At 40.1% G+C, this 15,275-nt stretch overlaps 1 protein-coding gene across 5 annotated transcripts in view; it reads right to left on the bottom strand.

The window, feature by feature from the left end:
* The window catches only part of Cntnap5 (contactin associated protein family member 5), a 910,241-nt gene that overhangs the window by 688,270 nt on the left and 206,696 nt on the right, over window positions 1–15,275 (bottom strand). For all 5 annotated transcript variants that reach the window (XM_031380047.1, XM_031380056.1, XM_031380065.1 and 2 more), the window contains one exon: window positions 15,015–15,208. In XM_031380047.1, coding sequence (XP_031235907.1) covers window positions 15,015–15,208 — 194 coding nt within the window. The remainder of the gene's footprint in view (window positions 1–15,014; window positions 15,209–15,275) is intronic.

Here is a 15,275-nt window from a genome sequence, read left to right as displayed (position 1 = left end):
CTGATTCATCTCTCCAGCCCAATTGTTATAGTTTTAATGTGAAATGTCTTCTATGGTATCATGCGTTTAAACTCTTGGACCTTAGCTGGTGGTGTGGTTTGGGAAATTTTTAAAAATTAGATAATTAAATTTATACTTCATAATAAGTCCAGCATGCTAATATTCAAGTTTATGTATGTGTATAGAACATACTTATTTAAATGTAGCATATACATGTATGTATATATATATATATATAAATGTATATATATATATATATCCACATATGTATATTTGGATATATATGTGTATATATATATATCCATATATCCATATATGGACACACACACACACACACACACACACACACACACACACATATATATATATACATGAGAGAGAATCTACCAACTCTTGCTTAGATACTAAGGTCACAGCATTCTTCTGTACATTTAAATGCAGCCATCTGGAAGTCTTCAGGTTCCAGAAAAAAAAATTGTTCATAAACATTCACACTAACTTTGCAAGTTTTGAGTAACTTAAAATTTTGAGTACTGTGCCTCTATTCTTAACACCTCTTCACAATGTCACTTAATCTTTCACTTCTCCCATGATAATTTTTTTATGCATTACACAGAACTGACAAAACCATTTATTGGGTTGTCATCTAATTGTTTCAGAAATTATTACATGACAAATCTATCTCAGAAGAGAACATCAATAAGCTTACATATTTTTTGAGATGAAAGTGGTGCATAAAGAAGACACTTGAGCTGTGACTAGATGGCCTGCCAGGGAAACAGAAGCAGAATACACAGGGACTCCTTGATTAAGCTCTTCTTGGTCAGGGAGAGAGGCTGTGCTGCACCTGCTTGGCAGGTGGTTTGTCTTCAGCCATGAGATTCTAGAGGTGCCGTCCCTTGCGTGTGTACATTCACACTAGCAATGTAGCCTCAGTGTTTCCAAGTGTGAGAAAAGCCTTCTAAATTGAAAGGGTACCCCAATACTGGACTCTAAATTGAGTTTGTTTAGACACAGATTGCCTGTTATCTCTCCCTAGCGTGGCTTGGGTTAACTCTTAGATTATGTGCAGTTTTTGTGTTGTGCAAGTCAAACCTCATTGTTTCTGGGAGTGTGTGTACATATGTATGTGTGTATACATCTATCCCTGTGCATGTGTACAGGGTCCAGAAGATGATATCAAGTATTCTTCTCTGTTATTCTCTTACTTACTCTCTTGAGGTACAGTTTCTTATTGATCCATGAACTAGCTGGCAGCCAGCAAGATCAGTGATCCTCCTATCTCTGCCCTGCACAGATTTGGGCATACACATGTGTGTGGCCACATCTGGCAGTTTACCTGAGTGCTGGTATTGGAATTCGAATCTTAGTGCTGATGCAGCACATGTTCTTGCTTTTTGTACCTCATGGAGCCTTGTGGGCCCTCTTTCCATACTCACAAACATACAACACTCACATAGATACCATGTCTGAACTAGCAGCACATCAGAGATGCAGCTACTTTAGAGGAAGACTGAGAGAGGTCCAGAAGAGTACGCAATCGATATCTCCATGTCCACCCGAGGCCAACCCACAGTCAGCAAAGATGCTTAGGTAGCATGTATACACGATCAAGGTAGTATGTATACACTATCAAGGTAGTATGTATACATGATCAAGGTAGTATGTATGCACTACCAAGGTAGTATGTATGCACTATCAAGGTAGTGTGTATGCACTATCAAGGTAGTATGTATACACTATCAATGTAGTGTGTATGTACTATCAGGGTAGCATGTATGTATACACTAGTCTGCTTTGTCCGTATCCCTTCTAGATGCACGGTTTCTCAGTCTGCTCATAGAAACCTAACCCTCTGTCACTGCAGCAAGAAGAAAGGTGACACTGGCATATAGCTGAATTATTGTAAAGTCAGAACTGCTTCTAGGGAAAAATTACCATACATGTGTCTCCCCATCTTCACACAGATCTTCAGTGTTCCCTTCCATGCGCTTGTCTTCACGTCACAGAAGACTGGCCCATCTTACTTTGAAAATCAACTTAATCTATTGTCTCACACATGCTTGATAGCCTAAATTACCATCAAAAAGTCAAGAAATGAGGGATGCAGCATTCTTTGAGAACTCCAGTACAGTTCTAAGGGCCTCTTCTTAAAAAAAAAAAAATTTGTTGAATTTAAGTGTGTGTGTGTGTGTGTGTGTGTGTGTGTAAATGAGTACAATGACTCCAGAGGCCATAGGTATTGAATCTATTGGAGCTGGAGTTGCAAGTAGTTGTAACTATCCATATATGGATGATGAAAACTGAATTGAACTTAGGTCTGTGCGTTCCTAACTGATGAGCATTCTCTTCCCCGAGGAGCTCTCCTTTGTAATAACTTTGAAGAAACAATTCACTACTATCTTCATGTATAGGTTACATCTTAGTTTCTGATACATTCTCGAGTTACAGAGTATAATGATTCTTCTCAAGGCAAGCTGGGGATACCTGATACATGTTGTGGTCCCATTTGGCATTTTTTCTGTTTCAGAACAGTGTAGAAAGTATCTGTATGCTCCTAGACAGAGGGACGGATTTGAACTGGGCAGAGACATGAAACAAATCGATTCAGTCCACTCCATATTTGCTAGTGGGGTTGGTCCATTTTTATTATTACCCTGTATCCATCAACTTTGCATTATCCCTCTTTGCTTGCGCTCACACTGAGGCAACAACAATAAAGTCTTCCTTAAGAGCAATTGTGCCTTGTGGTTTTTATATCACACTTCTCTCCTTAGCACTGGCTGCTATTGTGATAATGAGCTTAGTAATTTTATTGAAGATGAGCTTCCTTCTGGCTTCTTTTCTTTTTTAAAAGCCAGGGAGAGTCTTTCTTTCCTGGAGCCCTGTCCAGGGCTGGAAGCTTTCCATTTGATTACAGACCTAGTAGACACCTGGGGTTTCAGATTTTAGCCTAGAGTTCTTTAAGCATCTGCACGACCCCCAGGCTCTTCTATAGCTCCTCTGTCTGCTGCAAGGCCTCTGAGCTAATTGTCTTTAATGAGCTTGCCTGAGTAACTCTGCCCATAACCCAAGAAGAGATTATCTGTTCCATTGAGCTTTCAGTTTATGCAAAAAAAAAAAAATGCTGACATCTTAGGCTCATTCTTTCTTTTGTATACAAAGCTCAAATTAAAGAAACTGAGAATGGGTGTCCTCTGATTACCTGAACTAAGTGGATGCCACACACTGCCTTTAATAATAGTCACGGTTTTCATCACTTTAGCTCTGGTCAAACTCATCAAGGGCAGGAATCCACTTATGGTTTACACAGAGCTTCAAAGAGTGAGGGCATAGCCGAGGCCCCATAATCATTTGATAATTTTTTTGGAAGTTAAATTCTTAACCCAATTCTGATCTAATGGGTCAGATGTTCTACAAGCAGAGCTCAGCACAGTGCGCCTTAACAAGCACTGTGGGGCATTCTGAGGCATGCTCATTTGGTTTCACTGTGTATCACAGGTCATATGAGGTCAGCAACCCCATTACACTTGCTTTTCAAGGGAGGGAACTAAGCTTCCTAGGGACCTAGTTATCTATCAGAGCCAAAGATTATTTTAAACTTCAAAGCAGAGGCAAAATATAGAAGAAAACAACAGCCTAAAGATGAAACACAAATTGCATGTATAGTATAAAAAGCTCAGTAATGGGGGTGGAGATGGTTTGGTTTGTAAAGTACTTGGTGTGCAAAATAAGAATCTGAGTCCAAGCCCCAGAACCCAAGTGAAAAGTTGCTTGTGGGAGTGTGCATTTGTAATCCAGGCATTTAACAAATAGTGACAAGTAGATTCCTGGGGTCTGCTGGTCAGCTAGCTGAGCCAAACTTATGAGATCCAGGCTACTGAGAAGAACTGTCTCCAAAAATGTCTGGAGGAAGAACACCTAAATTTGAAGTCTGGCTTCCACACGCAAGCACACACATGTGCATGCACACCAGTATACATATACACACACACACAAGCACACACACACATAACACTCCTCAGTAAAGAGAAGGCAATTAAAAATAGCTCTCAGATACTATACTTAACACAATTCAGTAAATTTCAAGAAGCAAAACATATCTTAAAATGGAAATATTAACTCTGATTTCTTCTACGCTAAGAAGAAAGTCTTCAGGACCTAATTGGAAATATTATATGCAGAGCTTCCTGGGAAACACAGAGTACATTGACAACAAGGTCAGCTTCATAAATGGATTTAGAATAATTAATTTTAAGCAGATTGTCCCAGTCCTTTTATATCAGCTGCTGGATCATATCCCACCATAAAGGCACCCAGCGTATGAATTGCAGTTTTCTGCCCTTTCATAGGAAGTGTCCATATGAATAGTGATCCTGAAGAGTGACTGCATGTTGGTTCCCTGTCCATGCAATGTGTGTAAATACCTCCTGAGGAAATGTGGGAAAGCATTAGCTTCCCGAAGAGGCTAGGCCCCACACAGTGACATGCCCTGAAACCTCACCGCTAATTCTCACATTAAGAAAGAAAAACAGATGGGCAGCAGTCAGGAAGTTTTAAGATGAAGTATAAAGCCAGGGGGCTGGAGAGAAGCCTGCTGAGGCTGGAGCAAGAACCAACTGTTCCTAAGGACACTTGTTCCTTCCCTTTTCAGCAGGGTTCCTTCAGGCTTAAGGGTATCCTAGGTCAGCAAAGGCCATAGACCGCCACTCGGGCATCTCAAGGGGAACAGTGAGCTTCAGAAGTCTCTATTTGGTGATTTAAGGCTGGATTAATGTGGAGGTGAGACTTCATTTCCAGGTACTTCCTACCACCTCAAGCAAGGTAATCTACGAGCCTTCTTCTCTGAGAAGGAAATGTGGAGGAAGGAAGGTAGGGTGTCAAGAAGCAAGTATGTCTACACTTGTCATGGCTGGTGTCAACCATGTGCTGAGGCAGGGCAAGTTACAGTTTTATCCAGTGGCACAGCTGGATATAACCTGCTTCATGGCAGCCATTGATTTCTGCACTGGTGGTCCCTGTTAAGTTGGCAGCCTATGTGTGCAGACTTGTTCATTTATTTCTGTTTAAAACAGCTTTATATTAGTTCTTTGGGAGTTTTCCTGAAAAAAAAAATCATGTATAAGTATATACGTATTCACATATGTTTACTCAGTCTTTGAGAATTTAATTCAATGTCTCTTGATTATATTCGTCTCTCACTGGCTACTTTTCTCTGTGGCAGTGTTCATGGCTTCTTTCAACACTATCACCACTAATCTTCATGGTGTCTTCCATCTCAGAGCTACATAGATTCCTACAAGTCCTATGTCTGAAGTGTGTGGTGTCTTTGACAGTAGAGTTGAACCTTCTTTTATTGTACCAAGGACAACAGTGATAGCCCATGTTGCTTGGGGTCTCCTGGGCCCCCCTGACCAACAACTTATTAATTTTCCTAAACTGAAATATTTTTGAGTTAGGTAATGGATTTTGTTTGTGGGTGTGCATTGTCATTCCAAGTAGCATAGCTTTAATTAATGTATATGCTTATGTACAAGCATATTATATGTTATATTAAATAAACATAAAATAATATAATTTCTTAGTCTTTTTGCAAAATGGTATTATTTAACCTTCCTCTTTGGTCTTAAATAATGTTTAACTCAAAATTTAAAAAGCATAGTGTACACTGCCAAGTGTATATATGTGAGAACACAAATGATATAAATCTCTTTAAAATTCAACCAGTCACCAGCCATGGTGGCCTGTTTCTTTAATTACAGTATTCTGGAAGCCCAAGACAGACACTAGTTATGAATAAAACACTGTGTTCCACGCAACAAAAATCCCAGCAAATGTCTTTCATGGTATGTTATTCTATATAGTCTTATTAATTTATGTTAAAGGTATTAAGGCAAAGAATGTGAAGATAGAGCAGGGGCTAAGAATACTCACTGTATAAGCACGAAGGGCTATGTCTACAAATACATCAATTGACCTCTCATTAAAACAAACAAATAAACAAATAGACAAAAAGGTAGGTTTGACCCTGGGCCTACCGATATACCCAGGGCTGTCAGGGACTGAGACAGGAGGATCAGTGGGGCTTGAGGGCTCCAAGCCTATCTCAAGTTTCACTGAGTGGACCTGTCCCAAGGGACTAAGACAGAAAGTGATGGAACAAAACACAACATCTGCCTTTATTTTCACTGTGCTCAGAAGTGTATAGCACATACACATTCCCAAACATGAATGCAGGCTGGGTTACATAGGAGCCATGTTTTAGTATCTTAATGGTTCTGGATATACACGAGAGGAAGAGAGTGCCTCTCTAAGTCTCTGCTCATGCAGCCTGGTACTAGGCATAAAATGAGAGCTTAAAAGATATATGTTGATAGTAATGAGCTTTGTTCTCTGAAATTATTTTCTGAAATTGCTAGGCTTAAAATAGTATATCAAACAGTGATCAATACTTAAGACATGCTAGGGAAAATTTGCAGAATAAATGTGTGTAAATTAAGAAGATTGGAGAGCATCTCCCAGAAAATTTGGGAGCCGCCGGAGGATGAAATTGGGGAACTGATGACTGAAATGTGTAATTCGTTGTTTCAGTTGAACTCAGAGTAAGGAAAGTGCTGGGTGACCAATGCAAGCCGTGTATGTGCAAACGGACTCCAGAAAGTGACAGAAACCTCAGAGAAATCACAGTGCATAGGTTGAAGGATGTGTTAGTAAAAAGGAGTAAGATCCCGGTAAAAGAGGAATGCAAAACGAGTGTGAAGGAGATGCAAGGTACTCAGAGGAAAGTGGAAGGCTGGTGTTTCTGTGGCTTTCCTGGCTGTTGTGCCAAAATAGCTGACAGGAAGGAGTGTGAAGGAGGAGCATTTACTCTGGGACACACTTTGAGGGGATAAAATTCTTCATGGGTACATGGCTGAAGGAATCGGAAGCTGGTCTTTACTCTGTGGCTGCTATCAGAAAGCTGAATAGGGCTGAAGGTTAAGCAACTTTGTATCGACCACATCTTCCCACAAAACACTTCATACAAGAATTTCTGCCAGGCAGTGGTGGCACATGCCTTTAATCCCAGCACTTGGGAGGCAGAGGCAGGTGGTTTCTGAGTTCGAGGACAGTCTGGTCTACAGAGTGAGTTCCAGGACAGCCAGAGCTATACAGAGAAACCCTGTCTCGAAAAACTTAAGGAAAAGAGAGAGAAAGAGAGAGAGAGAGAGAGAGAGAGAGAGAGAGAGAGAGAGAGAGAGAGAGAGAGAGAGAGAGAGAGAGAGAATTTCCAAGGAGGCTTGAGGTTCTGCTTTGATTTAGCTGAGCATTATCTTGGTGAATCTTGGGGAGGGTTGTTTCATCTCTGTAGTCATAAGGCATGAGTTCCTAAATGCTGGTGATTTCAGGCTAACATAGTACCTATTGGTTTGTTTTTAGACATCATTTTCAGGAAGAGCTGAGTTTGTAAACTGGCTCTTTCACTGTGATATAGCCCAGCTTTCTTAAACTTTTGAACTCTCAATGTCTTCGGTAAAATAGAAGAAACCTATTAGGAATCAATAAGAGATAAAATGATGTGCTCACAATCTTATCAGATCGTCCACGTGCTTGTAAGTCTGGTAAAAGAGTTCTGCTGCACAGAATTTCATGTCCAGGAGACAGATTCCCAAAGGAAATCACTTTGAACTCTCGAAGGCTGTCTTCTGAGCTGGGATTATTAGTTCATAAAAACTGTCTTGCAAACTTCTTTGTTTCCTCATGTACCTCACTCTATAAGTTCTTCCCTTGCCCCCCAGGAATCTTCTCCATTTTCTTCACATCCTTCAGAAAACAATTTTCATGTTGTCATGTAAAGAATGAGTAGATCTCTTCCCTCTTAGAAAAAGTGATCTGCGTCAAATCCAAGGTGGTCTTTCATGGATTGAGTAGAGCGCAGGAAGATGTGAGCAGCTGGTCAACTAAATATATGCATGATACAAAACAGAAGGTACCAGCAGCAAATGTTCATCTGAAATCTGGACCTGCAATGGGTTCTTGGAGTGCCTTTGCAAAAGATAAATGAGGCAAATCATCACAAAGATAACGTGGGGACCAGATTTGAAAAGGGAAAGCAAGTCATTGGAAGGCAAAGACATTTCAGACCCCAGAACTCACACAAGTTAACTGTGCTTCTTGTTGTGTGTTTTCTTGGTGAACACAATGAAGAGGGGGTGGCAGTGTTGATGTCATCAAAGATCTTAGGTGACTTTGAAGTCATCAAGTAGGACAGGCATGGAATGAATCACAGAAAAAAGTGTAACTTTTGATGGATGTGTAACAGCAGGCAGGAGAGGCAGGTGGTTTATGTGTCCTGCCACACTGCAGACCTAAGTACTGAGCTCAGGAGGTGGCTCAGAGGGTAAAGGCCCTGTCCTCTAGCCTAATTACTTGGGGTGTATTCCTGGAACACACAGAGTGGAAGAGAACAGACTTCTGCAGCTTGTCATCTAATTTTCAAATGTACCCTACCAAGACACAAAAAGCAAATCATTCTGGCTCAGACCACTGCTCAGAGTTAGAACTTTAATCTTGGTATCTCTCTGGCATGTTTGCGCTACAATTTAGAGACAATATAGATCCAGGAGGCATATAAAATTTGTTGTCAAATCTGTCCCTGAGATACCTTCACTGATCAGGTGCTGGCCAGGAGCTTAGCTTGTTAATAAATTAGGAGGTATTGCTAAGTGACGGCTCAGTAGATCATTCGCGTATTTTTGTGAAATGTTTTGAAAATACTACATTGATATACTCTCCTAGCACATTTCAGAGTTTAGACAGTCTTTGCAATACATAGATACAGATATGTTTGGTTGATAATTTCTTAATTTTATATTTAGCAGTATATAAATTAAAGTTAGTGTGGAGAGCTGTGAAGCGCCACACCTCAAAGATGGCGCTGGCCGCCGCCCCCCACCAGTCTGATGGCGAGCACTCTTGAAGTAAACAACTCCTTATTTGGTTATGGGCTGAGTCAACTGGCTTGCTTCCGCTATGTGGGCCTGTTAGATAGCACCACGTGGCTTTACCTGGTTGGCTGACCATACAGTATTTAACCTGTGGGTTGGCTTTCCTCGGGGTCAGTCAGAAGATTCTTCAAGGTTCCTGAATAAACTGCTGGAGAAGAGCCCGAGAGTGTGTTGCGTCATTCTTCCTGGTCGAGGGTGGTCGCGACAAGTTAGGTTTATTACATGTTGGAGCATCTTCTGGATACATTCCCAGGAATGGAATAGCTGGGTCCTCAGGTAGTATTATGTCCAGTTTCCAGAGGAACCGCCAAACTGATTTCCAGAGTGCTGTACCAGCTTGAAATCCCACCAGCAATGAAGGAGTGTTCCTCTTTCTCTACAACCTAGCCAGTATTTGCTGTTACCTCAGTTTTTGATCTTAGCCATTCTGACAGGTGTGATGTAGAATCTCCAGGTTGTTTTGATTTGCATTTCCCTGATGACTAAGGATGTTGAACATTTCTTTAGGTGCTTCTCAGGCATTGGGTATTCCTCAGTTGAAAATTCTTTGTTTAGCTTTGTACCCCATTTTTTAAATAGGGTTAATTAGTTTTCTGGAGTCTAACGTCTTCAGTTCTTTGTATATATTGGATATCAGACCTCTATCAAATGTAGGATTGGTAAAGATCTTTTTCCACTTGGTTCGTTGCCATTTTGCCCTTTGCCTTACAGACACTTTGCAATTTTATGAAGTCCCATTTGTCAATTATTAACCTTAGAGCATAAGTTATTGGTGTTCTGTTCAGGAAAATTTCCCCTGTGCCCATGTGCTTGAGGCTCTTCCCCACTTTCTTTTCTATTGGTTTCAGTGTATGTGGTTTTATGTGAATGCCCTTTATACACTTGGATTTTAGCTTTGTACAAGGAGATAAGAATGGATCGATTTGCATTCTTCTACATGCTAACTGCCAGTAGAGCCAGCACCATTTGTTGAAAATGCTGTCTTTTTTTCCACAGGATGGATTTGAATCCTTTGTCAAACATTAAGTGACCGTAGATGTGTGGGTTCATTTTTGGGTCTTTAATTCTATTCCATTGATCTCCTTGCCTGTCACTGTACCAATACCATGCAGTTTTTATCACAATTGCTCTGTAGTACAGCTTGAGGTCAGGGATGGTGATTCCACCGGAAATTCTTTTATTGTTGAGAATAGTTTTTGTTATCCTGGGTTTTTGTTATTCCAGATGAATTTGCAAATTGCTCTTTATAACTCTTTGAAGAATTGAGTTGGAATTTTGTTGGGTATTGCATTGAATCTGTAGATTGCTTTTGGCAAGATGACCATTTTTACTATACTAATCCTGCCAATGCATGAGCATGGGAGATCTTTCCATCTTCTGAGATCTTCAATTTCTTTCTTCAGAGACTTGAACATCTTGTCATACAGAACTTTCACTTGCTTAGTTAGAATACACTAAGGTATTTTGTATTATTTGTGACTATTGTTAAGAATGTTGTTTCTCTAATTTCTTTCTCTGCCTATTTAGCCTTTGTGTAGAGGAAGGCCATTGATTTCCTTGAGTTAATTTTGTATCCAGCTACTTTGTTGAAGTATGTTCATAGCAGCCTTATTTGTAATAACCAGAAGCTGGAAAGAACCTAGTTCCCTCAGCAGAAGAATGGATACAAAAAAATGTGGTACATTTACACAATGGAGTACTACTCAGCTATTAAAAACAATGAATTTATGAAATTCTCAGGGAAATGGATGGATCTGGAGAATATCATCCTGAATGAGGTATCCCAATCACAAAAGAACACACATGGTACATTAGTCCAGAAGCTTGGAATACCCAAGATACAATCCACAAGCCACAAGAAACTCAAGAAGAAGGAAGACCAAAGTGTGGATACTTCGATCCTACATAGAAGGGGGAACAAATGACCCATGGAAGGAATTGCAGAGACAAAGTGTGGAGCAGAGACTGAAGGAAGGACAATCTGGAGACTGCCCCACCTGGGGACCTTCCCATATACAATTACGAAACCCAGACACTATTGTGGATGCCAGCCAGTGCTGGCTGACAGGAGCCTGATACAGCTGTCTCCTGAGAGGCTCTGCCAGTGCCTAATACAGAAGTAGAGACTCACAGCCATCAATTGGGCATCCACAGGGTGCCCAATGAAGGAGCTAGAGAAAGGACCCAAGGAGCTGAAGGGAGTGCAGCCTCTTAGGAGGAACAACAATATGAACTAACTAGTACCCTCAGAGCTCCCATGTACTAAACCACCAACCAAAGAGTACACATGGTGGGACTCATGGCTCCAGCTGCATATGTAGCAGAGGATGGCCTAGTCAGTCATCAATGTGAAGAGAGGCTCTTGGACCTTTGAAGGCTCTATGACCGAGTGTAGGTGAATGCCAAGGCCAGGAAACATGAGAGGGTGGGTGGTGGTGAGAGGGGATAGGGGTTTTTATTGGAGGGGAACAAGGAAAGTGGATAAGATTTGAAATGTAAATAAAGAAAACATCTAATAATAAAAAATAAATAAATAAAGTTAGGTTTAATGCTACTATTTCAAAATAGGTGTGACAAGGTTCACAATTCACTTAAGGCAAGAAATAAAATTAGTAAGAAAGGAAAAACAGACCATAATTTCACAGTCAAATGTACTTAGAAATAAAACTTAATTTTGACTAATAGTGCTAATGGTGCCTGGTCATTGTCAAGGCTGGTGAGGGTTGATAGGATAGGGTGATAGCAGGCTTCCCAATCAACCTATAGCTCTAAGAACCTTGGCAATTCCACAGTTCTTTTTCTAAACACCCTAACATCAGTCCAATGTGTAAAGGTTTCATTTTCTGTACATGTAGAAGAGTGTGGTGCTGGCCTTGAAAGGAAAAGCAAAGAAACTCTTGAAACTTAAGTGAGCCAACAGGTCAAGCAAACTTTAGAGTCCTTTGCCAGCTGTTACTAAACACAGAAACAGACCTCCTTGAAATGTCTCCTGAGGTCTAGAAAGGCTGAAAGACATATGTTTAGATCTGAAGAAAATGAAACTTGGATTTTTTTTTTTTTTTGAGAACAAGGAAACAAAATAATTCAAAACTGCAACTCTGTCTGAAAACAACTAGTGCTGATGTAAAACTCCAGAGAAAATAAATGATCCCACATCCATTTTCACCCCTAAAGTCAACATAAAAATTTAAAATTGTTTCCCTGGCAGAAGGAGTGCTTATTTCTCTCTTCAAACTCAACAGCAAAGCAGGCACAAATCTGTAAAAATTGATGTGAACTTCAATATTGAGAAACGAGACAGAATAGCCTTCTAAGACAATTTTCAAAATGATAAACTGCCAAGGACCGGCTTCAGCTTGGTGAGGGTTTCTGAGGAAGTGGTGTTTGGGAACAGCAAAAGAAATTACTCCAAGTCAAATGATGGGGTGCAAGCTGACAGCCTGTTTCCTGCTTTACAAAACTTTCTCTGAAGATCTTCAGACAGCTCAGCTCTGTCTGCAGACCAAAGCCTGAAGTCTTTTATTTACATATCAATTTGTCAGCCCTAATCTCTCTTTTGATTATTCAACCAGTCAGCAATTATGCCATTAGCACCTTGACTCCTAGGAAAAGACAACAAGCTCAGTTTTCTTAACACTGCAAGTGAGTTGAGAGATCTGCCTGCTTTTGTAAGCACTGACAATAAGCTAACTGGGTGGGATCTGGCTCTGAGATCTCCACTCTGACCACATCTGGACCTAAATTGTTTTTTCCAAGGCTGACTTTGAACTCAGGAGTCTGCTGGCCTTTGTATCTGCCTGCCTTTGTATCTTTCTGACAAGCCGGCTCATACTGCAACTGTCTCTGTTCTTTTAAGTCCATGAAGCTCCTATATATATCTAATTTTATATCTTATATTTTGCATAATTGAGGAATCCTGTTTATATATCTTTGTACTCATGTTTCAGAATTCTTTCCCATAGCCTTGAAGGTCAAAGCATTTACCATTTTCACTAAGATACACCCTTGCCTCTTGGACTCTTGTTTATCATAGAGTTGATTATCTTGTTGATTATCATAGAATCATTAACTCTGGCAGAAAGGATCTTCAATGATAACCTTGACATGGAGAATATTTCCCAAAGGAATAACATGAAGTTATGTGTGTGTGAATATATATATATATATATATATATAGATATATATATATATATATATACATACATATATATATTTTACAAACAAGCCTCATTCTCAACAACAACTCCTAGAGATACACGCCCTGCTGGCTCTGTTACAGGCACAGGAACTATGCAACACAATCTCTTCAATGACCATGTAGGACTTGTCAAGAAACCATGCTCAGTGAGAGTATTGCAGCTAACGTCATATGTGACCCAAGTAAAGATGACAATAGTCCATGTTTGCTAACTAACTGGGATATTTACCTTATTCCTGGTCTCATTTAGAGATCCAAATAGTGAATCAGCAGCAAATATCAATGAAGCTAAAACACACTCTCTTCTATGAGATCGGGCTAATACTGAAAGATGAAGTAACTGACGTCAAGGCTGCAGACACAGCTTCTTTGAAGGGGAAAGACTATATTATTCTATTACCATGGGTTCACATTTTATGTTCTTTTAGAAGAAATTTGTGATTTTTTTCTCCTAAATGAAAAAATTAACATTTATTTATGTTGTTATATTCAAAGCATTGTCTTTCTTTCTTCATTTGTACATGTAATTTCATATACGCATGCATGCTCACGCAGGTGTGACCCAGCGTGTGGTTACATGAGGTTGTCTTCAGGTGTCTTTTTGGTCTCTTATCTCTCATTATCTATTTAGGTTGTGTCTATTATCTTTATGTCTAGTCTTGTTAGCCAGCATGCTCTTGGGGACTCTACGGGTTGCCGCATTTTTACGGCCTTCTTGTGGGTTATAGGGATCTGAACTCCTGTCCTTGTCCTTTGATGGTAAGCACTGTTCCTGCTGGGTACCACATATTCCAAGACCTAAACTCCAGCCTGTAGAGACATCTTTTAGCACCACCCTGTGCCTCTTGTCCCTGCTTTCTTCCTCTTATGGTCTCTTGACAACTTTTATTTACAGGAAGTTCACAAATGTGGGACTTCAGTGGGAAAGAAAGTACTCTTTTATAACTTACAGCATGTGTCTTACGTAAGTCTAGACTTTGCCATCTTTCTATATTTTAATGTTTTTGGAACCTTGAATGGTAGCTGTTTGGCACATTCAGAGAAGAATACACATTCCTCAGGCAGCCTTGCACAGGTCACATAGTTTAGTTATTTGAGCAAGTAATGGAAATGGATACATACACACATACCTTATATATATTGGCAGAAATATCCTCAGCCATTATGAACGTGAATGTTAATTGTTAATTTGATAAAATTGGAGTCAGCTGATAGTTGAACATCTGAGCTTGTCTCTAGGGAACTATCTTGATGATCCTAATACATATAGGAATACCTGCCTAATGTAGGTGGCCTAATGTAGGTGGCAGCATTCCCTGGTTAGGATTCAGTAGAAAGCGGGAAGAGCAATAGCACGGCATTCATTACTCCTCTTAATTATGGATGCTATGTGACCAGCCACTTACACTTGTGAATTCTCTGTTGGGATAGATACTAGCTTTGAACCATAAGAATATTCTCACTTATATTTCTTTTACTGGCAGGATTTTACCACAGTACAATGGACAAAAGAAAATAAGATAGTCAGAGACAAGAGTATTACTGACAATTAGATTTTTGTCATCATGTTTTCTATTTTTATAGAAGATATAACAGACTTTGTCTTAAAAATCATTGAAATTGCTAGAAAGGGTGAAACACACTGATACTCTGATTTCACTTGGGATAGAGCTACTCTGTTATCAGGCCCTAGATGTTCATTATTTCTGAAAGGACACAGGACAATGATTAAGCCCCCACAGTTTGTTTACAGTAAGATGACAGAGACATTCACTCATTAACATTTACACATCTCATCTTTATCACTGGAAAAGGAAAGTACTTCCTACCCAGATGCTGTCTTCTTGATAGTATGGTTGCCAGTTGTGCCCAGTGTCACTAAACATCAGGCGATAGCTTGTCACCCAGTCAGAGCTCCCGTATCTTCCTTGTGTGGCTACAGCTGTAATCTCTACTCTGTTTCGCAGGTCAATCTGGAGCCACTGCTGGGCATTGGAATCTGCTGGAGACCAACCACCAGTTCCTGGAACAGAATGACAAAGAGACTTTTAATAATGCCTTAGAAAGTCACCATTTCCTATGTCAAAGGT

Source organism: Mastomys coucha, unplaced genomic scaffold (assembly GCF_008632895.1).
Source record: "Mastomys coucha isolate ucsf_1 unplaced genomic scaffold, UCSF_Mcou_1 pScaffold1, whole genome shotgun sequence".
In the NCBI taxonomy this organism is placed as follows: Eukaryota; Metazoa; Chordata; class Mammalia; order Rodentia; family Muridae; genus Mastomys; species Mastomys coucha.
Note: the sequence above shows the minus strand (reverse complement) of the source record. Positions and strands in the feature narration are given on the sequence as shown.